This window comes from Oncorhynchus nerka, linkage group LG7 (assembly GCF_034236695.1).
Source record: "Oncorhynchus nerka isolate Pitt River linkage group LG7, Oner_Uvic_2.0, whole genome shotgun sequence".
NCBI classification, from domain to species: Eukaryota; Metazoa; Chordata; class Actinopteri; order Salmoniformes; family Salmonidae; genus Oncorhynchus; species Oncorhynchus nerka.
The window spans coordinates 240190-267409 of record NC_088402.1 but is presented as its reverse complement, the minus strand read 5'-3'; the positions used below and the strand labels follow the sequence as shown (position 1 = coordinate 267409).

At 41.5% G+C, this 27220-nt stretch overlaps 1 protein-coding gene and 1 long non-coding RNA gene across 2 annotated transcripts in view; both read right to left on the bottom strand.

Moving 5' to 3' along the window:
* Nucleotides 1-2463: 2463 nt before the first annotated feature.
* Nucleotides 2464-21144, bottom strand: LOC115116572 (regulating synaptic membrane exocytosis protein 2-like). The gene is made up of 7 exons (XM_029645067.2): nt 21095-21144; nt 20610-20788; nt 12013-12154; nt 6141-6253; nt 4924-5025; nt 4622-4761; nt 2464-4229 (listed from the first exon to the last, which is right to left on the bottom strand). The coding sequence occupies exons 2-7, from the start codon at nt 20737-20739 to the stop codon at nt 4014-4016; spliced, it is 843 nt and encodes a 280-aa protein (XP_029500927.1). The 5' UTR covers nt 20740-20788; nt 21095-21144; the 3' UTR covers nt 2464-4013.
* Nucleotides 21145-21161: 17 nt separating this feature from the next.
* Nucleotides 21162-27220, bottom strand: part of LOC135572392 (uncharacterized) — a 41007-nt gene continuing 34948 nt past the window's right edge. The window contains exons 3-4 of the long non-coding RNA XR_010464252.1: nt 26618-26763; nt 21162-21259 (exon numbers count right to left, since the gene is read on the bottom strand). This is a non-coding gene — a long non-coding RNA (uncharacterized LOC135572392). The remainder of the gene's footprint in view (nt 21260-26617; nt 26764-27220) is intronic.

Sequence of the window (27220 nt, the reverse complement as noted above, 5' to 3'; positions counted from 1 at the left end):
CTGCACTAATTTGGAGGGAAGGTGTGTTTTTGGAGAGAGATGGAAGGAGATGGGTCAAACTCATTTACATGTGTACTTTGCGGTTATTATCCTTCCATGTGTTTTCAGATCCAATGGGGAATGCACAGAATCCCTGTGGGATGCAGAAACTGGTAGATAACCTATTTCCAGGATTATGCGCTTCGATAACCGAGACACCAGACCAGCTCGGCGGCAGAGAGACGAGCTAGCTGCAATCAGATCAGTGTGGGACAAGTGGGTAGACCGCCTTCCCCTGTTTTACAACCCTGGGCCCAACGTTACTGTTAATTAGCAGCTTATGGCATTTAGAGGCCCCTGCCCCTTCATGCAGTACATACTGTCTAAACCCGCAAAATATGGAATCACGAGCTGGGCTGCCTGTGATGCTGCTTCATCATATGTGTGGAACTTGCAAGTGTATATGGGGAAACCAGTTGGAGGAGTCCCTGAGAAGAACAAAGGGATGCAGTTTGTCCTGGATGTGACACAGGGACTCCGTGGTCACAACATCACATGATATCACTTTTTTTACTTCACACAAGCTGGGACAGGAGCTCCTCAAAAGGAAACCTCCAACCTCAGCTGATGAGTACACAGAACAGGCCTATCAATTCCTCTAAATTTGTGTGCACGGCCAACACGTCTCTAGTGTCCTACGTGCCGAAGAAAGGCAAACATTTGGTACTCATGAGTATGCTGTATGAGTTATTTGGCGCGTTTGATTAAAAAATACACCGGTTCCAACTCACCCAACAAGGCTACAAAGTATCTAATACGTTACCTATAAACTTGGTCCAAACATTTGAAACAACGTTCCTAATCCAACCTCACGTATCCTAAAATGGAAATAATCGATAAAATCTAAGGGATCATCTGTTTCCAATACCAAAGAAGAAAAATAACACGGAGCGTGTTCCTGTTCATGCGCAACAAAAGACTAGGGACCTTCAGAGTGACACGTACAAAGAACAGCACTACTTCTTCATTTCCCAAAAGAAAAACATTGACCAATTTCTAAAGTCTGTTGACATGTAGGGGAAGCCATAGGAACTGCAACCAGGTTCCTAATAAGTAGGGTTTCCCATAGAAACCCATTGGAAAATCCTATGACCTCAATTTCTTTCCCCTGGGGTTTCGCCTTCCAAATCAGTTCTGTTATACTCAGACATTATTTTAACAGTTTAGAAACTTTAGTGTTTTCTATCCAAATCTACCAAATATATGCATATCCTAGCTTCTGGGCCTGAGTAACAGGCAGTTTACTTTGGGCACGCTTTTCATCCGGACGTCAAAATACTGCCCCCTAGCATTAAGACATTTTAATGTGGAAAATTTTTGTTTTCTCATTTTAGAAACCCAATAAATGTGGATATAATTTAAGATCCACCTGACAAGGAAAATCTGGCAATTCTACTTATTAGTTCAATTGAATGAGACGTTGATATGCAGTCAATTACGATTGGCTGGATATCTTAACGTGATCCACGTTTGGATGTTTCCTAATTCCTTTTGAAAAAAATGTACTGGCGATTCTTCACCACCAGGGGGTCATTGATCGCAGAAAGCTGAAATCTACGGAAGTACAAAGGCGGGACTTCTGTCACGCAAGGTCGGAGGAATTTCAATGTGACAAAAGGAAAAAGAAATGCTGTTTTCCCTTTATTAGCTGTAGAGTCTAGTGCTACACTAATCCTATTTGTACAGAAATCTCACTTCCAAAGAACAAAATAGGGTCTCCTTCAACATGGAAAGGGGGGTTTAATAGTGACGTCTCAAATGAACAAATTCGGCATACTATTTGCTAGCATTATATTACCGGAGCGCACGGTACATAAAAACAGATACGCCTGTGGCCTACCCACACTGGCTTAGAGCGGTAGGCGGACAGATAACTTCGGCTCGGTCACTGAACAGATCTATCCTCTAATTTCTAACCTTACTGCCTCTCTTCCTCTAAAAATGAATATTGACTGACAGAAATTGCACCGTTTTGCCTAACGGACTAAATCTGTAATTTACAACTAACTGCTCTGACACTATCGACACACGACCAGAGGCGCTTCCAAATAGCTTGTTGAAATGGAAACACATACGCAACAAATATCTTTATCTATCTGCTTACAACAGTCTGTCTGCACAGTTCTGTTTGCACAATTGATATATCCAACAGGGGAAGGGGAAGACTGTTATTTTATCAAATAAATTCTCTGTAATTATTATTACGTGATTAAACTAATCATATAAACTTAACTAGGAAGTTGGGGCACCACGGATTACAAAGTTATACTGTTCCGAGTATAACTCTTCAGATATTTTAATATCTGATCAATAGTCTTCTATTAATGAATTATTCTTTACCTCACGTCAGTCTCATTCCAAACGTCATAAATTGTTGGTTGTCTGCATGAACCCAGCCTAAACTATGGATCATCCATACACCAATTGGCTTAATAATTTATTTACTAACTAAATAATGACAGAAATGCATAAATAAACAAACAGTAGATATTGGTTACTAACAATGATAGGGAAGATTCCCTAGTGGGCTAAGCCGATATGACAGCTTGGTGGACAAAGGGAAAGACAAAATGGATTCATTACAGTCTATAATTTTATATATTGAAATGCTCATCCTTCGCACATGAACATCCTCTCAGTCGATAATAATTGCAAGTACATATTTATGATGGGTCTTTGTTGTCTTCTCTGTTGGAATCCGGTCTGTCTGCTGGAAAGTTCATCCGAGTCTCTCTCTCTCTCTTTCTGTTTCCCTGAAGATCAGTCTTTCTTGGTTAGAATGGATACTTCAGAGTACCATTCAGAAATGTTCTCATAGATGTTTCGGAGGTTTTCGGTATTCTCGTCCCAGGTTTACATCATTTCTAACTGCAGACTAGTATCTATCTATCTTATTCTGTGGGGATCGATAATCTCAGAGTTGAACCATTTCCAGCCGTGTAGCCAATGCTCCACGTGGTATGGTTTTCTTGTCTTGGTACTCAAGCCTGTGCTACATCAGCTTACACCGAGGTATGCATGGTATTAACTATTCACAATCACAGCTCACGTTGTGGGTATAGTCTGAAGAGGATTTCCTCAGGAGGGGGTTTATTCGTAACAATAGAAAAGGCGGTTCCATGACGCCAGATCATGTCTGTGCTCACGGGGGCGGGCCAATGACTTAGTTAAACTTTAAACTTCATTTCACAAAGAGTTTCATCCTTACTCATTCATTTCATACAAGAATTAGATGCAAACACCAAACTTGAAAAATGTACACATTCAGAGATATAGTTATGTGTGTTTCCTGTCCTTCGTGAGGTCACCAAATGAAACACACTCAACACAACTGTCCCTTAAGTGTCCACAGACCCTTCCCACATTCTCACAAGAGGACATATAGTTTCATTTTCCCCATTTTGGGGATTTAGGAGTTCGGCCACGTGAAATCCACTGTTCACTCTGTGGTCTCTCTGCATCAAAAGGGAAGAGAGCCTCCACCAGGAATTTACGACCTGAGATAACAGAACCTGGGTGTAGGAGACCGTGAGAGAGGGGGAAGCCACAATCTACACCCAGAAAGGGCCACGTCATGACAAACTGTACAACTAACCCTAATCCAACTCATGAATTAGTTGTTCTATTTCCTCATCATGGATTTAACAGAGACTGAAATCTAGTACCACTGAATTCATTCCACTTCTTCTTTCCTTTTCTTGCCACAGGTTCATGTGCCTGTCTGCTCCTCCCTAGGAGGGGTGTAGACCCAGGGGGGTTAGCGTTAGGTTTTCCTGACCCATGTTGCAGTAAGACAGTTCCACCCGCAGGGGGCACCTTGTTGCAGTAAGATCAGATGGCCTGCTCCAGACTCTACCCTCCCTCTTCATGGGCTCAGAACATCAAGCATGCAGTGTTACCAGGGTAACAAGGGCTTGGCCCAAGAGGGTGTGGCCTGGCAGACTTACCTCCTGTTGCTTATTTCTATGACAATGCTAGCTGTCCCTTAATTTTGCTGCATTTGCAGCTTGTTCTGCTACTGCTGCTTTGCTAGTTAAAGGTGCCAAAGTTGGATCCACCAATGAGGTGGGGGGGAACAGTTTGAACCAACCAATCACCATGTTGGATAAATCTAAATCATCTAAAAGTATCTGAGCAGCTCCCATAAAGGATTTGTGGTCCATGCGTCCATAGTCCCCCCACACGATTATCTGGAGAAGAGAACACAGGTATTACATACTACTTCGTAAATAGTACTAACCCTAACCCCTAGGTTGAAGAGCAATGGTTAAAACAAGAGGATTCTAATATCCCATAACTGCATAAATGAGGATGATTTCAATACAATGGGAATAGCTATGCTAGTTAGCAACGGCCCTGGTCCCATGATGCAGGTTGACTTTCTAAAGCTTCCTCATGGAATTATTAGCTTGTCCTAACCTGGGAATCTTCAACCTACCCTAACCCTAAAAGTAACACTAACCATATTCTCCCGACAGGATAATCTGGAGAAGAGAAAACACTGATTATGTGTTACTCAAACTACTCATAATAGACTGAAATAGACCTATAAAGGACCATTGAAATGCATTTCACGAGTTACCTGTAAAACCTTCCCCTCTGGACTCTCCTCAAACTGAAGTTGCTGCTGGTAGAGGGGATCCAATGTTTTTTTAGCCAGTCTGGTTTTCTTTTTGACTATGCATTTCCCGTTGTCCATCAGATATACTTTCACATAGGGGGCTTGAGAAACAAGCAGAGAGGGCAATAAGTACATTTCAATCACATTTTTTGCTGAATAAAAGTGACAATGTGCTTTCTGGACTTAAATGCCCTTCCCTGGGGACATTGTGCTATAATGATAATATGATAACATATATAATACCAGTAATATATCATGCTCACCTGGCAGCTGCTTGTTGCCTTGTTTACCCACAAGTCCTCTGGCCCTGATGACCTCCACATCCAGACGTTCTTTCCTGTACACCATCCCTATCTGGATGTCACCTACAGAAAACATATATTATTTAGATTTATGCTGCAATAGTTTGTGACAGTGGGCTAGGGTCAGTCTGTTATGTCTCAAGTATTTCTCCTGTCTTATCCGGTGTCCTGTGTGAATTTAAGTATGCTCTTTCTAATTCTCTCTCTCCCTCCCAGAGGACCTGAGCCCTGGAACCATGACTGAGGACTACCTGGCCTGATGACTCCTTGCTGTCCCCAGTCCACTTGGTCGTGCTGCTGCTCCAGTTTCAACTGTTCGACCTGTAGTTATGGAACCCTGACCTGTTCACCGGATGTGCTACCTTGTCCCGGACCAGCTGTTTTCTCTCTCTCTCTCTCTCTCTCTCTCTCTCTCTCTCTCTCTCTCTCTCTCTCTCTCTCTCTCTCTCTCTCTCACACCTGCTGTCTCTAACTCTGAATGCTTGGGTATAAATAGTCAACAGACATTTACTCCAGAGGTGCTGACCTGTTGCAACCTCTACAACCACAGTGATTATTATTATTATTTGACCCTGCTGGTAATCCATGAACGTTTGAACATCTTGGCCATGTTCTGTTATAATCTCCACCAGGCCCTGCCGGAAGAGGACTGTAGTCTTGGCTGATTTCTTTTGATTGTCCCATGATGTCAAGCAAAGAGGCACTAAATTTGAAAGTAGGCCTTGAAATACATCCACAGGTAGACCTGAAATTGACTCAAATTATATCAATTAGCCTATCAGAATCTTCTAAATTTCCCAAGCTTTTTAATGACCCACTAGAATTGTGATACAGGGAATTATAATCTGTCTGTAAACAATGGTTTGAAAAATACTTGTGTCATGCACAATGTAGTTGTCCTAACCGACTTGCCAAAACTATAGTTTGTTAACAAGAAATTTGTGGAGTGATTGAAAACTAGTTTTAATGACTCCAACCTAAGTGTATGTAAACTTCAGACTTTAACTATATATTAATATTCTAACCAGAACACTACCCTAACCATCCCATCTGGATGTCACCTGCATGGAACAGCATAACAAGTAGGAGTGTCAAAACAAGGATGAGGGATTTTGGCCAAGGGGGAGGAGTGATTACTAGGAGTAGTCATAAAAAGGGAAAGGAGTCATGGTGCTTACCCATTGGTGGCGTGGCAAGTGTCTGTCTACCGGCTAGCTGTGCGGGGCCCAACCCTTCCAGAAACTCAGTGAAGTGGATGTCAGATGTGATACGGACACCGGGGAAGATAAGACTATGGAAAGACAAAACACACTTAGACACCAGGGAAGATTAGGCTATGGAAAGACAAAACACGCTGGTTATTGCCACCAGGGAAGATAAGGCTATGGGGAGACAAAACACACTGGTTATTGACATCATGGAAATGGAGGACATGGAGAGACAAAACACACTGATTAGTGTCTTCTGTTCTGAATATGAATATATATGTTCTCTGCAGGTGACATGCTGATGGGATCGTTAGGGTTGGTTGCGATTATAATACTAATATATAAAAACACTACCATTCAAAAGTTTGGGGTCACCTTAGAAATGTCCTTGTTTTTTAAAGAAAGCAAATTTTTTGTCCAGTAAAATAACATCAAATTAATCAGAAATACAGTGTAGACATTGTTAATGTTGCAGCCCCCCTCAGATTCTCTTGCAGGCTATTCCAGAGGCTGGGGGCATAGAAGCTAAAGGCTGCTTCTCCATCCCTCTTGGTTCTAGGCCACTGCAAGAGGACCTGAGGGACCTACTGGGTACATAACATAAAAGCATGTCTGACATGTAATGGGCTGAACAATCATGGATATATTTAAAAACCAATAGAAGAATCTTCAAATTAATTCTAAAACTCTCAGGCAGCCAGTGCAGAGACCTTAAAACCAGTGTAATGTGTGCTCTCTGTCTGGTCATGGTCAGTACCCGTGTTGCAGAATTCTGTGTGTTTTGCAGTTGACCAATGTCTTTCTTGGGTAGACCAGACAGGAGTGCTTTACAGTAGTCAAGCCTGCTTGTAATAAAAACATGGATTTGTCTCTCTGTATCAGCCTGAGAGAGAAATGATAGCACCTTGGCAATGTTCCTCAGGTGGTAAAAATATATTTTTGTGACATTCCTAATGTGTGATTGAAATTGAATTAAGAATCTAAAATAATACATAGGTGTTTTATCTTTATTGCCCGTGAATTAAAATGTGCGGCCAGATTCTCTCTGTGATTCGGCTCTAACAATAAGTACCTCGGTCTCGTCTTAATTGAGCTGGAGGAAGTTGTGAGCTATCCAAGTATTTAAATCACTATTACAGTCAAATAATTTATACGTAGAGGTAAAATCCTCTGGTGTCAAAGAAATGTAAAGTCGTGTATCGTCTGCATAGCAGTGAAAATCAATGCTGTGCTTTCTGATAGCGTTGCCAAGGGGTAACATATAAACTGCGAACAAGAGAAGACCTTTCCTCGAGATCTGCAAGCAAAACTCAAGGAAAGACGCCGTCTAAAATTCCAAATTTAACATTGGAGGGGGACTTTTTTATAACTATGTCTCTAGAAGATAAGAGTATTGCTTACAAGCATGAGTGAGCGGTTAAGAAAACAGGATATATTGCCTGGGCGACTGGGGGAGGTTGAGACCTTATAAACAGGAATGGATTACAGTAATAAAATGATGGAAGAAATATGAGCAGAAAATAAGATATAGAAAACTACCGTGGACTCCCTAAAAGACACTACAGAGAGCCTACGGTATGATAATAAAACAATGAAAGGTAAGATATAGAAAACTACCGTGGACTCCCTAAAAGACACTACAGAGAGCCTACGGTATGATAATAAAACAATGAAAGCTGAATAACTTGATCTAAAGTGCATAAGTATAAAACAATACTATTGCTATAATGGGAATAAAGGTAATGAAAATAAAAACGTAGGGCTCGGATAAAGGATTATAGAATGAGAAACCTGCATAGGTTCTCTGTTGGAGTAGGCCTATACAATTCTAAAATAATTGGTGTCATTACCCTTTTACATTTAAAAAATGCAAACGATTATTATTGTTCCGAAACACACCGGCTAATGGAATAGGTATTGTCAACAGGGTTGTTGTCTCTATTAGTGTGTGGTGGGCTGGTTAACACTGGGATATACTGATTAAAGTTAACGGTAGAACTAAGACAATAACTGGCTTTAAGGAAGCACTTCTCTAAGTGAGGTATATTATATATTTCAATATAAGATATTTATTTATGTTTTGTTTTGTTTTCCATGTTATTTGGTTAGTTCTCTTTAAAAAGCACCCTCAAAGATGTACAGTACGTTATCATGGGACGGCCAATATTTCCCTCTGGCCTATGTCAATTGGCGGCCAAGGGTTTGCCTTAGGACGCAAAGGTGTATCATGAGTCAGGGAGATGGTCTGATGGTCTTAGTGACAACCGACCTAGATATGGGGGGAAGTTTTAGTGGGTGGGATATTAGGACAATTGGAAGTTTACATGGTTGCAGCTACAGTATGCTTAACAGTGCAAATATTATGGTACAGCTATATGGACACTTAATCATCATGGTGTTTTTTAATGGTAAGTTTACAAACACTGGTTGTGGTAAGTATAATTAAAATGTGGGTATCATTATGGGAAGTGGGGAAAAAAGTATAGCAAGTTATAATTGAAGATCATGGTGGATATATGGAGGCTGAAAAACCATGACCTAGTGAGATATAGAGGAGTCTTAATCAAGCTAGCAGTCTTGATTAATTCCTATTCTCATTCTTGCTGGCATCAAAAGTAAAAAACCAAAGCAGTTTAGGTAAAAAGAGATTCGACTAATAAAGGAAATAGTGGAAGTTACAACACAGGTAGATGGACATGGAAACTGTACTATAGAGGCACAAAATAGGAGAGAGGAAAAACCATTGAAATGCTAGCTATTAACCATTGAAATGCTAGCTATTACATTTTGATCCAAGAAGAACATTAAGGGGTTAGATATCCAGGGGATAAAAACAAAACTGTCAATGCAGATGACTCAAGTTCTCTTAAGTCTGCAATCTGGATCCCTGCACAATCTCATTTAAGATGTGTATCACTTTTCTAGCCTCTCTGGACTAAAACCTAATTATGACAAGTGTACCATATTACGTATTGGATCGTAAAAAAATCCAGTGTTTACACTACCTTGTAGTTTACCAATAAAATGGGCGTATGGTGAAGTAGATAAACTTGGTATTCACATCTCAAACAATATAAATGAACCACAATCAATTTCAATAGAAAGTTGAAAGCAAAATAAACAAGATTCTGCAACCATGCAGAGGTAAATACTTGTCTATTTATGGAAAAATCACATTGATGAACTTTTATCACATTTTACTTACTTAGTAATGGCACTGCCTACTCCAGATGACTCATGTTTTAAGTCATATGAGCAAAAAATATTTAATTTTATTTGGAATGCAAAGCCAGACAAAATTCAACTATTTATATAATAAATATGCATTTGGGGGGTTAAAATTATTAAATATTAAAGCTTCACTCATACATAAATGACATTTAAATCCAAAATGGTTCTCCAGTAGATTATTAAGAAAGACTCATCTTTTGCCCTTTATACAGATTACAACTTTCTCTGAGATATGTTCACCAATGGTTACAAAGAAACTATTGACCGGTTAAATAGATCCTAAATCAATGTATAACTGGACCGGAGAGGTGTCGAACTTAAATCCAAGAGTACAAGCACAGAGAACTGTTTGGCATCTGTGTTGGCTCTTGGATAATTTAACACTTTGACTAAGGCTGTCTCAGTACTGTGGTGGGCCCGAAAACCAGATAGGATTTTTTTTTAAATACAGTTGGCACTTAAAAAATAATTTAGCTGTTTGAAAACCCATTTCTCTAGAATTCTTTTTAAGATTAGGAGGTTGGAGATTGGCCGGGAATTGCTAAAGGCTGAAGAATCTAGACACATTTTATTCAAAAGGGGTTTCACCATAGAAGTTTTTAGTGCCTTTTTAGTGCCAGGGAGTCATTAACAAAAGCTTGCACTTCTTCATATATGCAATTAAAACCTTTTTTTCCAGAAGGTGGTGGGGAAATTCAATGGCCTTGGAGTCAGTCTTTTGTCAACATGAATATTAAAATATCCAACACAATGACTTTATCATAGTTCTCAAGGACAATAGACAATAGTTCAGACAAAACAGTAAATAAATTGGGGCATTGCTTTGGTGGCCTATATAAGGATATGGCCAGCACTGGTGGCTGACATTTAAACAGTATAACATGATGCTCAAAAGAAAAACACCCAATGACACCAAACAAAATGTCCTTACAGCTGAGAGCATTAGTAAAAATAGAGTCTGTCCCCCATGATCGAGTATGGAAAGAGTATGAAAAGCTGTATTCTGGAGGGGGGCTTCAATGAGAGTGGCACTACAGTCTGAAGACAGCCATGTTTCAGTGAGAAACATGAAATCAACTTCACGCTCAGCAATGAGGTCATTCAGTCTCTAAAACAGTTTGTTGCTGGGACTGGGGCACTACAAGACCCTGTCTGTCAGTCTCTAAAACAGTTTGATGTAGCTGGGACCGCAGCACTACCAGACCCTGCCTGTCAGTCTCTAAAGCAGTTTGATGTAGCTGGGACCACAGCACTACAAGACCCTGTCTGTCAGTCTCTAAAACAGTTTGATGTTGCTGGGACTGGAGCACTACCAGACCCTGTCTGTTGTCTCTAAAACAGTTTGATGTTGCTGGGACTGGAGCACTACAAGACCCTGACTGTCAGTCTCAAAAGCAGTTTGATGTTGCTGGGACTGGAGCACTACCAGACCCTGTCTGTCAGTTTCTAAAACAGTTTGATGTAAGTCGCTCTGGATAAGAGTTTCTGTTGGATGACTAAAATGTAAATGTAATATTGTTTGAGTAATGGAATAAAGTAGTATATTTGTTGTTTGTCATCACTCATTAAGCATCCTAAGTATTTCATATGTTTTTGTGGTCCATTTAAAGGATTTCTGTAGATCGTGAGTTTCTCTTTTTCTTTTTCTTATTGCCACCATTAGATTTTTTTCATATGTTCATTTTATAACCTGAGATTTGAGTTTTCAGATTATTTTCTTTTAGCGAAGGGGGCATTGAGTTTTCAATATTTGTCAGGTATATCAGGAGATAATCTGCAAATAAGTTTAGTTCAAATTCATGTTTACCAATACTGATACCTTTTACGTTTGGGTCCTGCCTAATTCTTTCTGCAAGTGTTTAAATTGCCAGTGCAAACAGAAAAGGGGAGAGAGGACATCCCTGTCTTGTGATCCTTTCAAAAACAATTTAATCAGATAATGTGTTATTAGTGTATATTTTATCAAATATTTTTATTAAATGTATCGTTTCAGCTAGAAAGTTGAAATCTTCCAAAGTCTTAAATAGAAAAGGACATTCAAGAAGGTCAAAAGCCTTTTAGGCATCAACAGCCATTATTGCATAAACTGAAACATGTTCTTGTATTTGTTTGTAAGTGTCTTTTTAATTAACCTTGTTTGATAGATATGTAGCCTGGCAAATCTGGTAAGATTTTTCACAATTATATTGCTTATAAGATTTGTTATTATTTTATTGTCACAATTTATTACATTTACGGGTCTATAATCAGCAGGGGATTCTCCTGAAATGTTATTAACAGATTACTTAAATTGAGAAACTACCCTGCTCATTACGACAAAAAAATAATCTGAGTACTCTATGTGACTTTGTAATGTGTTACTCACAACACTGCTGCACTATCCTATAACGCTCAAGTAGTGTATTCATAATAACAACCCACTGAAATGGGACATTATATTATCAATGTTTGGTCTAGGAAATCCATTGATGTTGTACTTTATTCACAAACTACTATGTTAATATTGGGAGATTTCCAGTGCACTATAAACGATTCAGATTCTTCCTCTTTATAGTGTATCCTGGAGGGGGAAGAAGGAAAATGAGGATAGGATTTTGAGAGGGATGCTTACTTTCCCGGCTTGGCCTCGGCGTCAGGGTCGGAAGACTCTCGGCTAACCTGCCGTGTCAATCTGCTCTTGAACTCGATGGCCAATCCCGTCTCAACACTCCTCTGGACTGGCAGACGAATTATCTTCTTCTTCCCTTCCTCCTCTGAGAGAGAGAGACAGACAGGGGACATGTTAGACTTGAGGTAACATCTAACTATAATGTTACACGGAGAAAGAGACCGATGGGGACGTGTTAGCCTTGAGAAGTAACATTTAACTATAATGTTACACGGAGAAAGAGACAGATGGGGACGTGTTAGCCTTGAGAAGTAACATCTAACTATAATGTTACATGGAGAAAGAGACCGATGGGGACGTGTTAGCCTTGAGAAGTAACATTTAACTATAATGTTACACGGAGAAAGAGACAGATGGGGACGTGTTAGCCTTGAGCGGTAACATCTAACTGCAGTGTAACATATTGATTTGAGGTTCCAGAACGTGTCAAGAGAGGTCAGCAACCCTCTCCCTGTAGCATCAAATCTTTCACTTTAGCGTCATCATTATCCGTCTCCCTTCTGATGGCCCTGAATTTGTCTGAACTGTCTGTGGTTCTCCTCCTGAAACTTCGCTTCGCCTTTAACTCCCTGTTAAATAGCATCAGATGGTGACAGGTGGTGCAAATGAGGAAATCAAACCCTCAGTTCCACAGCTCATTTAGACCGTTCTGTTCCATTTAACAGCATTTTAGCCGTGTTGTAAGATTAGAAAAGATTGGATCCAAAAATGTCTATTGTTGGACATCTAACAAATCTCCGTTGGTACCAGCAGTTCTCTGTGGCCTTCTCCGCTGGAGATCTGTTGGCAGATTGGATTGACTGACTAACAGACTGAATACAACTTTTTCCAAGTGATATTTCATTTGTTTTTATTGTGATTTACTCCGTGTTGAGTTGGGATATGTGTTCAGTTGTTGGTGAAACAGGGAATCCTTATAATTTGTATTCCTGTGTGGAACACGTGGTTACTGCATTATGAATTTATGAATGGATATTTACTTTGCTACTGAGGTCATCATTAACAGAACCTGAGGTACGGGACATTTACAAGCCTTAGGTATTATTACATTTGTGAGATCATTTATGTTGAATTGTCACGTTATGACCTTAGTTCTGTTGTTATGTCTTTGTTTTAGTATGGTCAGGGCGTGAGTTGGGTGGGTTGTCTATGTTCCCTGTTCTATGTTTTGGGATTTCGGTGTTTGGCCTGGTATGGTTCTCAATCAGAGGTAGCTGTCAATCGTTATCCCTGATTGAGAACCATACTTAGGTAGCCTGGTTTCACTTTTGATTGGTGGGTGATTGTTTCCTGTGTCTGTGTTTGTACCATACGGGACTGTTTCAATTTTAGTTTGTTCATTCACATTGTTATTTGTATTTTTGTAGTGTTCAGTTTTATATGTTAAAATGGACACTTACCACACTGCATAATGTTCCGACCTCTCTTACTCCTCATCAGAAGAAGAGGACAATCGTTACATGAATATACAGTGCAACCAACATCAAAGAACACAGTTGTTTTGAAGTTCCTTCTTTTACATATTTAAGGGTTTTTATGCAAAGTGTATTTTACAAAACAGACTTAAATAAGAATTTTCAGTGGCAGGTTCATTAAATAGAACCCGCAAAACACCAGTCTCAACGTCAAGAACGAATGTGGCGACTCCGAGACGCTGGCCTTCTAGGCAGAGTGCCTCTGTCCATGTCAGCGTATGCGCAACTGGTCGAAGGAAGTCAGGAGCAGGAGAGCAGAGATGAGTGAACAGGCACACTTTGTTCAGGCAGAGGAAAACAGCCGGACGCAACTGTGTCACAACACTCTGGCCCAAGCAAAAAAGCAATAGGGCAAAAATTACACAACTAGGTACAAATAACATAACCACGGGTTACAACAATACCTGGCGCAAAACCAGCCTGTAGCATTACACACGTAACGAACGACCACACAGACATGGGAGGAACAGAGGATAATATACACGTATAGAGTAAACAGGTGTGCGGGAAAACAAGACAAAACAAATGGAAAATGAAAAGGTGGAGCGGCGATGGCTAGAAGATCGGTGACGTCGACCACCGAACACCGCCCGAACAAGGAGAAGGACCGACTTCGGCGGAAGTCGTGACAGTCCAATGTTTATGTTCTTTTGCCCATCTTAATCTTTTCTTTTTATTGGCCCGTCTGAGATATGGCTTTTTCTTTGCAACTCTGCCTAAAAGGCCAGCATCCCAGAGTCGCCTCTTCACTGTTGACGTTGAGACTGGTGTTTTGCGGGTACTATTTAATGAAGCTGCCAGTTGAGGACTTATGAGGCATCTGTTTCTCAAACTAGACACTAATGTACTTGTCCTCTTGCTCAGTTGTGCACCGAGGCCTCCCACTTCTCTTTCAATTCTGGTTAGAGACTGTTTGCGCTGTCCTGTGAAGGGAATAGTAAACAGCGTTGCACGAGATATTCAGATTCTTTGCAATTTCTAGCACGGAATAGCCTTCACTTATCAGAACAAGAACAGGCTGACGAGTTTCAGAAGAAAGGTCTTTGTTTCTGGTCATTTTGAGCCTGTAATCAAACCCATGAATGCTAGTCTTAACTAGTCTCAACTAGTCTTAAAGAAGGCCAGTTTTATTGCTTCTTTAATCAGAAACATTGTTCAGCTGTGCTACCATAATTGCAAAGGGTTTTCTAATGGTCAATTAGCCTTTTAAAATTATAAACTTGGATTAGCTAACACAACGTGCCATTGGAACACAGGAGTGAGGGTTGCTGATAATGTGCCTCTGTTCGCCGATGTAGATATTTCATAAATAAAGTCTGCCGTATCCAAGTACAATAATCATTTACAACATTAACAATGTCGACCCTGTATTTCTGATCTGTTTTATGTTATTTTAAAGGACAAAAAATGTGCTTTTCTTTCAAAAACAAGGACATTTCTAAGTGACCCCAAACTTTTAAACGTTAGTGAATATATTTTTTTTACCTTTATTTAACCTGGCAAGTCAGTTAAGAACTTATTCTTATTTACAATGATGGCCAGCCAAACCTGGATGACACTGGGCCAATTGTGCGCTGCCTTATTGGACTCCCAATCATGGCCGGATGTGATACAGCCTGGATTCGATCCAGGGACTGTAGTGATGCCTCTTGCACCGCTGCACCACTCGGGTGCCCTTCTTGCTGTGTCTCTCAGATCATTCACAGGTTTGTGGAAGTTACCTGTGGAGCTGATGTTTAGGCCAAGGTATGCATCTTTTTTTGTGTTCTCTAGTGAAACGGTGTCTAGATGGAATTTGTATTCATGGTCCTGGCAACTGGACCTTTTTTGGAATACCATAATATTTGTCTTGCTGAGATTTACTGTCAGGGCCCAGGTCTGACTGTCTCTGTGCAGAAGATCTAAATGCTGCTGCCCATCTTGGTTTGGAACAGAAGCAACAGATCATCAGCAAACAGTAGACATTTGACTTCAGATTCTAGTAGCGGGAGGCCGGATGCTCCAGACTGTTCTAGTGTCCTCGCCAATCCACTGTTATATATGTTGAAGAGAGTGGGGCTTAAATTGCATCCCTGTCTCACCCCACAGCCCTGTGGAAAGAAATGTGTGTTTTTTGCCAAATGTAAATGCACACTTGTTGTTTTTGTACATGGATTTTAGAATGTCGTATGTTTTCCCCCATCACCACTTTCCATCAATTTGTATAGCAGAACCTCATGCCAAATTGAGTCAAAAGCATAAGAAGACTTTGTCAATTAGAGTGCGAAGGGTGAATATTTATTTTACCTCTATTTAGCTAGGCAAGTCAGTTAAGAACACATTCTTATTTTCAATGACAGCCTAGGAACAGTGGGTTTACTGCCCTGTTCAGGGGCAGAATGACAGATTTTTACCTTGTCAGCTCAGGGATTCAATCTTGCAACCTTTCGGTTACTAGTCCAACGCTCTAACCACTAGACTACCTGCCACCCCTGTGATTTGTTGTATGGTAATTTGGTAAAAAGCACATTTGACATTTGCTCAGTCCATTGTTTTCACTGAGGAAATATACAAGTCTGCTGTTAATGATAATGCAGAAGATTTTCCCAAGGTTGCTGTTGACGCATATCCCATGGTAGTTATTGGGGTCAACTCTGTCTCCACTTTTGTGGATTGGGGTGATCAGACCTTGGTTCGAAATATTGATGAAGATGCCATAGCTAAGGATGATGTTAAAGAGTTTAAGTATAGCCAATTGGAATTTGTGGTCTGTATATTTTATGAATTCATGTAGGATACCATCAACCCCACAGGCCTTTTTGACTTGGAGGGTTAGTATTTTGTCCTGTAGTTCATTCAATGTAATTGGAGAATCCAGTGGGTTCTGGTAGTCTTTAATAGCTGATTCTAAGATTTGTAATTGATCAGGTATTTGTTCTTGCTGTTTTGCTCTTTGTTATATAGTGAAAAAGATTGGAAAAGTGGTTTATCCACTCATCTCTGTTTTGGATAGATACAGTTGAAGTCGGAAGTTTACGTATACCTTTGCCAAATACATTTAAACTCAGTTTTCTTTTACAATTCCTGACATTTAATTCTAGTAAAAATGCCCTGTCTTAGGTCAGTTAGGATTACCACTTTATTTTAAGAATGTGAAATGTCATAATAACAGTAGAGAGAATGATTTATTTCAGCTTTTATTTCTTTCATCACATTCCCAGTGGGTCAGAAGTTTACATACACTCAATTTCTATTTGGTTGCATTGCCTTTAAATTGTTTAACTTGGGTCAAACGTTTTGCGTAGCCTTCAACAAGCTTCCTACAATAAGTTGGGTCAATTTTGTCCCATTCCTCCTGACAGAGCTAGTGTAACTGAGTCGGTTTTTGAGGCCTCCTTGCTCACACACGCTTTTTCAGTTCTGCCCACAAATTTTCTATGGGATTGAGGTCAGGGCTTTGTGATGGCCACTCCAATACCTTGACTTTGTTGTCTTTAAGCCATTTTGCCAAAACTTTGGGAGTATTCTTGGGGTCATTGTCCATTTGGAAGACCCATTTGCGACCAAGCTTTAACTTCCTGACTGATGTCTTGATGTTGCTTCAAAATATCCACATTTCCATCCTCATGGTGCCATATATTTGTGAGGTGCAGTCCCTCCTGCAGCAAAGCAGCCCCACAACATGATGCTGCCACCCCCGTGTTTCAGGGTTGGGATGGTGTTCTTTGGCTTGCAAGCATCCCCCTTTGTCCTCCAAACATAACAATGGTCATTATGTCCAAACAGTTCTATTTTTGTTTCATCAGACCAGAGGTCATTTTTCCAAAAAGTATGATCTTTGTCCCCATGTGCAGTTGCAAACCATAGTCTGTTTTTAATGGCTGTTTTGGAACAACCATTAAAACTTCCTTGCTGAGCGGCCTTTCAGGTTATGTTGATATAGGACTCGTTTTACTGTGGAAATAGATACTTTTGCACCTGTTTCCTACAGCATCTTCACAAGGTCCTTTGCTGTTGTTCTGGGAGAGAACACGTCTCCTTCCTGATCGGTATGACGTCTGTGTGGTCCCATGGTGTTAATACTTGCCTACTATTGTTTGTACAGATGAATGTGGTAACTTCAGGCATTTGGAAATTTCTCCCAAGGATGAACCAGACTTGTGGAGGACGACACATTTTTTTCAGATGTTTTGGCTGATTTCTTTTGATTTTCCCATGATGTCAAGCAAAGTGGCACTGAGTTTGAAGGTAGGCCTTGAAATACATCCACAGGTACAGCTCCAATTGACACAAATGATGTCAATTAGCCTATCAGAAGCTTCTACAGCCATGACATCCTTTTCTGGAATTTTCAAAGTTGTTTAATGGCAAAGTCAACTTAGTGTATGTAAATTTCTGACCCACTGGAATTGTGATACAGTGAATTATAAGTGAAATAATCTGTCTGTAAACTATTTTTGAAAAACAAAGTAGATGTCCTAACCGACTTCCCAAAACTAGTTTGTTAAACAAGAAATTTGTGGAGTGGTTGAATAACGAGTTTTAACAACTCCAACCTAAGTGTATGTAAACTTTAGACTTCAACTGTAACTATTTGTGTTGTTGTTTGTTTAGTATATTCCAATTTTCCCAGAAGTGGTTAGATTCTATGGACTCTTCAATTACTTTGAGCTGATTTCTGACGTGTTGTTTTTTTCCTTAATGTATTTCTGTATTGTTTTAGTGATTCACCATAGTGAAGGCATAGACTCAGGTTTTTCTGTGTCTCTATGGTCTTTCTTAGGTTTTTGCATTCTTCATCAAACCATTTGCAATTGTTGCTAATTTTCTTAGGCTGAATGCTTGAAAAGTTTAGATTTAATATGGAAGCTGAGAGGTCAAAAATAGTTTTCAGGCTTTCTACTGCCAAGTTCACACCACTATTACAGTGACATATTTTGTCCAGGAAGTTGTCTAAAAGGTTTGAATTCGTTATTGCCTAATTGTTTTTTGGTAGGTTTTTGCATTTCCTTCCATCTATACAATTTCTTAATATTGTGCAATTGCTTTGGCTTTGTTGCATGATTAAATAAAGGTTAAATAAAATAAATAAATACAAAATTTGAGTATTTCTGTTCAGGTTCTGATAGTGGTGTTAGTGGACTGTGAACGCTCTGAGAAACTCTGGGTTGAGTTCACTGATAAAGTAATCTACACTACTACTGCCAAGAGATGAGCTGTAGGTGTACCCACCATAAGAGTCTCCTCGAAGCCTAGCATTGACTATGTACAGACCCAACGTAAGACAGAGCTGCAGGAATTGTGACCCATTTATGTTGGTAGTATGGGAGAATTATGTACATATATGGAGGAACGTAATACTGTAACACAAGAGAGAGATACACTTATAGAGTGCATTTGCCATTCTGGTAAAATACATTGTCTATTGTATAGGAGAGGAGACCAGAGGAGGCCATAGATGTATAGAATAGCTGAACACTAAAAACAGACCACATGAAGAGAAGGCGACACATAGGCGCCAGGACAGCTGGACATACCAAGGTCAGAGGGATATACAAAGGAGGGGGTCATCCAAATGACCAACTGATGGATTATAGACATAGCCCACATATTTTTAGGACATGGAGATGCTGAAGGAATGACAGAGGAGACACATAGTCTGCTGATCCGAGATAAAGACACACATTGAGCTAAGTGCAGGGACAAAGCAAGCCTATAGCATAGAGGAATGTATAGTATTTTTAGTATAGCTGGACACGCTAAAAACAGAGGAGACACATAGTCTGCTGACCCTAGATAACACACAAACAGGAGAATGCATTAAGCGGAGTGCAGGGAAAAAGCAAGGGTCTTGTCATCATTATAATCTGACGGAACGCAGATATGGGCGTTATTGGGCTGAACAAGCAGGATGCACGGATTGGGATGTAACTTCATTTGCATGTGGGATGGACTCATATGTTGAATGTGTATAAATCAGAGCGAGTGCTCTGAAAAAGGGTGTGTGTGTTCCGCGGACCACTCCGGCTTGCAATACGTTGTATTAAAAGTCTATTATTGAATTCACCAGTTCTTGTAAGCGTCATATTTGAACCGATTTTCCACGACAGTAGCTGTTTGTCCCCATGTGTGCTGAGAGTGTCAGGTTCTTGTCAAGTTCTGGCATTTAGGTCGCCACAGACTAGTACATGTCCCTGGGCCTGGCAATGGTTGACTTCCCCTCCAGGATGGAGAATCTGTCATCATGAATGTATGGGAATTCTATTGGTGGGGATATAGGTAGCACACAGGAGGACATTTTTCTCTGTTGAGATCATTTCCTCATTAGTTTTTAGCCAGTCTCTTCCCTGTTTCACACCTGGTAGTTTGGTGGATGGGACTGCCAGCTCACTGTAAACTAGAGGGCAACCGGGGGGTCCATCTCCTCTATATGTTTATTGTAGGACAACAGTCTGTATTCCAAATGTTTCATTTATTTGATGACCCAGTCTCTCTCTGAAGCATCAACCCTCTCCCTGTAGCATCAACCCTCTCCCCTTTTCTCCCTGTTGCCTCAACCCTCTCCTTGTAGCATAAAACCTATCCCTATCTCACCCTGTAGCATCAACACTTTCTCTGTAGCATCAACCTTGTCCCTGTCTCTCCCTGTAGCATCAACTCTCTCACCATCTCTCCCTGTAGCATCAACCCTCTCCTTGTCTCTCCCTGTAGCATCAACCCTCTCCCTGTCTCTCCCTGTAGCATCAACCCTCTCCTTGTCTCTCCCTGTAGCATCAACCCTCTCCTTGTCTCTCCCATGTCTCTCCCTGTAGCATTAACCCTCTCCCTGTCTCTCCCTGTAGCATCAACCCTCTCCCTGTAGCATCATCCCTCTCCTTGTCTCTCCATGTAGCATCAACCCTCTCCTTGTCTCTCCCTGTAGCATCAGCAGGTGAGGTAAAACATTCTGGGCTCAGTCTCAGGGTTAGAAGTTGAGGCAAAACAGCCTGGACTCACCCTCAGGGTTAGGGTTATAAGTTGAGCTAAACAGCCTGGACTCACCCTCAGGGTTAGGGTTATAAGGTGAGGTAAACAGTGTGGACTTACCCTCATCATTGATCTGCGTGGCGCTCTGGCTTTTCTTCCCGAGGCCGACCATCCCCATTATTTTAGCACCGAAGCTTGAGCGCCTCTTCTTGTCGTCATCATCGTCATCATTCCTGTTCAGAGAGCACATCTCCCCTCCCACACTGGAGCTCCTCTGGATGGGAGCCGCCGCCACTGGCCTGTTTATCATTTTGGACGTAAACTTACTGTCAGTCAGCAACATCAATCATGGCAGGGCAAGGTAGCTCAGGGCAGTATGTAACGTAGATGGGACAGAGCAAAGATACAGGGAAGGAATGGAAAGAGGACAAGTGGAGATGGGAAAGAGAAAATAGGAGGAGAGGAGGGAGATTGCAGATTCAGCTACAGGGGACTACGACACTGACAACGGTCAAAGGTCACAGGTTACAAGTATAAGTGGAACAGGAGCAGTGTCAGGGTTTAGGGTTAGTGACAGGTTGTCACTGGTTAGATTTCAGACTTACTTGGTCTCTGCTGTGTCTTCTTCCTCCTCCTCTTCCCCTGACACTGCCCCCTCTCCGCCCTCCGCCCCACTTCCGCCCCCCTCTGCCCCCACTCGGCCTCCTTCTGCTCCTCCCACTACTTCCTCAGCCACCTCAGCCACAATCCCCACCTCCAACTGGCCCTCACTGAAGACACACAACAGGATGAATGATCGGAGGCATGAAAAACAGAACAGAGGGCAGAGAAAATGGGTGACCATGAACATAGCACATTCTCAGAAACAGGCAGGCATAGAACATTATCAGAAACAGGCAGGCATAGAATATTCTCAGAAACAGGCAGGCATAGAATATTATCAGAAACAGGCAGACACAGAACATTCTCATAAACAGGCAGACATAGAACATGTCTATAGGGAGCTTATAGGGAGGAGATCAGAGACCTGGCAGTGTGGTGCTAGGAAAACATCCTCACCCTCAATGTGAGAAAGACAAAAGATATGATCATGGACTATAGGAAAAGGAGGGCCGAACAGGCCCTTATTTACATTGAAGGAGCTGAAGTGGAGCGGGTCAAGAGTTTCAAGTTCCTTGGTTTCCACAAAAACCTATCATGGTCCAAACACACCAAGACAATTGTGAAGAGGGGACCTAGGACCAAAAAAGGCTCCTTAACATCTTCTACCCCCAAGCCACTTTGATTTACTTGATTTATTTCAGCTTTCATTTATTTCATCACATTCCCAGTGGGTCAGAAGTTTACATACAGTCAATTAGTATTTGGTTGCATTGCCTTTAAATTGTATAACTTGGGTCAAACATTTCAGGTGGCCTTCCACAATTCCTAATAAGTTAGGTGAATTTTGGCCCCTTCCTCCTCACAGAGCTGGTGAAACTGAATCAGGTTTGTAGGCCTCCTTGCTCGCACATGCTTTTTCAGTTCTGCTTGCAAATTTTCTATAGGATTGAGGTTAGGGCTTTGTGATGGCCACTCCAATACCTTGACTTTTTTTGTCCTTAAGCCATTTTGACAAAACTTTGGAAGTATGCTTTGGGTCATTGTCCATTTGGAAGACCCATTCTTTAACTTCCTGACTAATGTCTTGAGATGTTACTTCAATATATCCACATCATTTCCCTTTCTCATGCTGCTATCTATTTTGTGAAGTGCACTTGGTTGACCCAAGTGCAAGTCTCCTTCCTGAGCGGTATGATGGCTGTGTGGTCCCATGGTGTTTATTGTTGCACACTATTGGTTGTACAGATGAATGTGGTACCTTCAGGCATTTGGAATTGCTCCCAGGGATGAACCAGACTTGTGGAGGTCTACAATTTTTGGCTGATTTTTGGCCGATTTCTTTTGATTTTCCCATGATGTCAAGCAAAGAGGCACTGAGTTTGAAGGTAGGCTTTGAAATATATCCACAGGTACACCTCCAATTGACTAATATGACTCATATGTCAATTAGCCTAAGAGAAGCTTCTAAAGCAATGACATTATTTTCTGGAATTTTCCAAGCTGTTGAAAGGCATAGTCAACTTAGTGTATGTAAACTCCTGACCCACTGGAATTGTAATACAGTGAATTATAAGTGAAATAATCTGTCTGTAAACAATTGTTAGAAAAATTACTTGTGGCATGCGCAAAGTAGATGTCCTAACCAACTTAGAGTGGTTGAAAAATGACTCCAACCGAAGTGTATGTAAACTTTGGACTTCAACTGTAGAACTTTCTCAGAAACAGGCAGACAGAACATTCTCAGAAACAGGCAAGGCAGGCAAAGAATATTGTAAGAAATAGGCAATGCAGACTAATCGGATCCAAGATGGCATAGCAGTCAGGCGTCTTTTCTCTTAGTCTTGTCGTGTCCAGTGTGTAAATAGCTTATCTTTTTTATTCGCACATATTTTTAAAAATATTTTTCTTATCCCCAACTTCAACATTCTCTCCTGCAACCCGCCTCACCCAATGTGGTATGGTTTTGCTATTTTCTTTACTTTAGAACCAAAACCCCCAACAGTAGCTAGCCAGCTAACTAGCTATTAGCTAGTAGTCAGCTAGCCACTGCTAGCGGTCATCAGCTAACCTCCTGGCTAACGTCTCTGTCCCGAAGCAAGCACCAATTAACCTGGAGCTAGCCTATGCTAGGCCCATCACCCGGCTAACTCAAGAGGTCCATCAGCCACCGTTTGGGCTACAACACCTATTTTGCCAATTGGCCTGGACCCCTTTTATTGCCGATACGGAGCCGTGCCGATCCATCACGACTGGACTACCGACGTAATGTGCCCGAGGGGGTTTTTCAACAGGCTCCTCCGTCGCGACGTCCGCTGAATGCCCATCTACTAGCCTTCTTGCAGCGGCCCGCTAGCTGTCTAGAGTATGCCAATTTTTTGGGCTACTATACATATTTTGCCAATTGGCCAGGACCCTTTTACTACATGGCCCTCCGCTGATCCATCACGACTGGTCTGCTGACGTAACCACAGGAAGGGGCTATAACAGACTTCTTCCGTTGCGACGTCCTTCTAAGGCCCTTCTGCTAGCTCCGGCCCACTAGCTGTCTGAATCGCCGTGTTTCCAGCCCGCCCAGCTACTCACTGGACCCAATGATCACTCGGCTACGCATGCCTCTCCTTAATGTCAATATGCCTTGTCTATTGCTGTTTTGGTTAGTGATTATTGTCTTATTTCACTGTAGAGCCTCCAGCCCTGCTCAATATGCCTCAGCTAGCCCTATTGTGACCTCACCTGGGTTAGTTGATGTCTCTAGAGACAATACTTCTCTCATCGTCACTCAATGCCTAGGTTTACCAGCACTGTACTCACATCCTACCACATCCTGTACATTATGCATTGAATCTATTCTACCGCGCTGAGAATCCTGCTCCTTTTACTTTCTGTTCCGAACGTACTAGACGACCAGTTCTTATAGCCCTTAGCCGTACCCTTATCCTACTCCTCCTCTGCTCCTCTGGTGATGTAGAGGTTAAACCCTGCAGTGCCTAGCTCTACTCCATTCTCCATTCCCCAGGCCCTTTCATTTGTTGACTTCTGTAACCGTACAAGCCTTGGTTTCATGCATGTTAACATTAAAAGCCTCCTCCCTAAGTTTCTTTTTATTCACTGCTTTAGCACACTCCGCCAACCCGGGTGTCCAAATCGTGTCTGAATCCTGGCTTAGGAAGGTCACCAAAAATCCTGAATTTCCATCCCCAACTACAACATTTTCTGACAAGATAGAACTGCCAAAGGTGTCGTAGTTGAAATCTAGGGCAGAGATAGCCTGCAGAGTTCTGTCATACTATCCAGGTCTGTGCCCAAACAATTTGACCTTCTACTTTGAAAAGTCCATCCTTCCAGAAACAAGTCTCCCACTGTTGCAGCTTTGCTATAGACCACCTTCTGCCCCCAGCTGTGCCCTGGACACCATATGTGAGTTGATTGCCCCCCATCTATCTTCAGAGCTTGTGCTGTTAGCTGACCTAAACTGGGACATGCTTAACACCCAGGCCATCCTACAATCTAAGCTTGATGCCCTCAATCTCACACAAATTATCAATGAACCTACCAGGTACAACCTCAAATCTGTGAACATAGGCACCCTCATAGATATCATTCTAACCAACCTGCCTTAAAAATACACCTCTGCTATCTTCAACCAGGATCTCAGCAATCACCGCCTCATTGCTTGGTCCGTAATGGATCTGCTGTCAAACGACCACCCTTCATCACTGTCATATACTCCCTAAAACACTTCAGCAAGCAGGCCTTTCTAATCAACCTGGCCCGGTTATCATGGAAGGATATTGACCCCATTCGGTTAGTAGAAGATGCCTGGTTATTCTTTAAAAGTGCTTTCCTCACAATCTTAACCAACCTGCAGATGAGCTTCAATGCCATTCAACTCTCCTTCTGTGGCCTCCAGATGTTCTTAAATGCAAGTACAACCTAATGCATGCTCTTGAAACGATCGCTACCTGCACCTGCCAGCCCGTCCAGCATCACTACTCTGGATGGTTCTGAGTGAATATGTTGAAATTACAAATACCTAGGTGTCTGATTAGACTATAAACTCTCTTTCCAGACTCACATTAAGCATCTCCAAATCCAAAATTAAATCTAGAATCAGCTTCCTATTTCGCAACAAAGCATCCTTCACTCATGCTGCCAAACATACCCTCTTAAAACTGACCATCCTACCGATCCTCGACTTCGGCGATGTCATTTACAAAATATCCTCCAACACTCTATTCAGCAAATTGGATGCAGTCTATCACAGTGCCATCCGTTTTGCCACCAAAGCCCCATATACTACCCACCACTGCGACCTGTATGCTCTCGTTGGCTGGCCCTCGCTTCATATTCGTCGCCAAACCCACTGGCTCCAGGTCATCTATAAGTCTTTGCTAGGTAAAGCCCCGCCTTATCTAAGCTCACTGGTCACCATAGCAGCACCCACCCGTAGTACGTGCTCCAGCAGGTATATTTCACTGGTCATCCCCCAAAGGCAATACCTGCTTTGGCTGCCTTTCCTTCCAGTTCTCTGCTGCCAATCACTAGAACGAATTGCAAAAATCACTGAAGCTGGAGATTCATATCTCCCTCACTAACCTTAAGCACCAGCTGTCAGAGCAGCTCACAGATCACTGCACTTGTACATATGCCATCTGTAAATAGCCCATCCAACTACCTCATCACCATATATATATTTTTGTTCCTTTGCACCCCTGTATCTCTCCTTGCACATCACTGCAGTGTTTAATTGCTAAATTGTAATTATTTCACCACTATGGCCTATTTATTGCCTTTACCTCCCTTATCTTACCTCATTTGCACACACTGTATATAGACTTTCTTTCTACTGTGTTATTGACTGTATGTGTTTTCCATGTGTAACTGTTGTTATTTGTGTCGCAGTGCTTTGCTTTATCTCGGCCAGGTCGCAATTGTAAATGAGAACTAGTTCTTAACTAGCCTACCTGAAATAAATAATAAATTCAAATAGAATATTGTTTGAAACAGGCAAGGCAGACATACAACATAGAATGACAAACCAAAGTGAAATATCAAGACCCAGAAAACAAGTGAACTATCTGACTCATACAGGCAACATGAAAACCAGCAGACACTTGCCCCAAAAAAGATTGGAGTTGCACATCCCTGGCAAGGGGTTTTCTTAAACATACTGTATGCTCTTTTGTTTGAAATCCCATTGTAATATCCGTAATACACCATAGCAACATATAGCCAAGCTTGTGATGGAACAACCCTCAAAAAACATGTTCAGTCATTCGCTTCTAGTCTGAGCAAAGTCAATCATGAACTAAACCATCAAGAGAGCAGTACTTGTCTGCATAGAATATTCACGTTCCCTTTCAAATAGTAGCTGGGTGCAAATATTTCCATATGGAACATTTCTGCATAGCAGAGTAATGAACAACCATGAATTGAGGCAGCTTGCCCATTGCCAGTGGCATTAGCATTAGTAGGTTCCAGAGGTAAGGCTGGCCAGGCAGGCCAGACACAGAGCTCAGTCCCACCTGATGTTGTGGCTTCCCTTTGCCGTCTCCGACTGGACAGACATGTGGCTCATGCTGCTGAGCCGAGAAGCACATGGCATAGCGGACACGTCGCTAACATCACTGTCCAAGGATTTGGCAGTGTCTGAGCCTCTCAGCGTCTGCGGCTACAGGGGTGGAGGGAGAAATACATTGTGTTAGCCAAGACACTCAATATAATGTTGGAGAAATATATTATGTGTTAGCCAAAACACTATATATAGTGTTATAGAAATGCATTGCGTTAGCCAAAACACTCAATAAAGTGTTGGAGAAATACGTTGTGTTAGCCAAGACACTCGATATAACATTCTATTCCACTTGCTAGGCCTAGACCAGAAGATATGAGCTATAGAAGCAATAGCCATTCCATAGTTGTATACTATGCATGTAATAATTGTATGTATAACAGAAGTGAAGTCAATAATCATTCAGAATTATTTTTTAATTTGACCTTTATTTTACTAGGCAAGTTAGTTAAGAACAAATTCTTACTTTCAATGACAGCCTAGGAACAGTGGGTTAACTGCCTGTTCAGGGGCAGAATGACAGATTTGTACCTTGTCAGCTCGGGGATTTGAACTT

Coding starts and splice junctions, on each gene's coding strand:
- LOC115116572 (XM_029645067.2), bottom strand. CDS start 20,739: ATGTGCTCTCTGAACAGGAATGATGACGATGATGACGACAAGAAGAGG. Junction 6,254..12,012: donor GCCGAGGCCAAGCCGGGAAA/GTAAGCATCCCT, acceptor GTCTTTCCATAG/TCTTATCTTCCCCGGTGTCC. Junction 5,026..6,140: donor ACTTGCCACGCCACCAATGG/GTAAGCACCATG, acceptor TGTTTTCTGTAG/GTGACATCCAGATAGGGATG.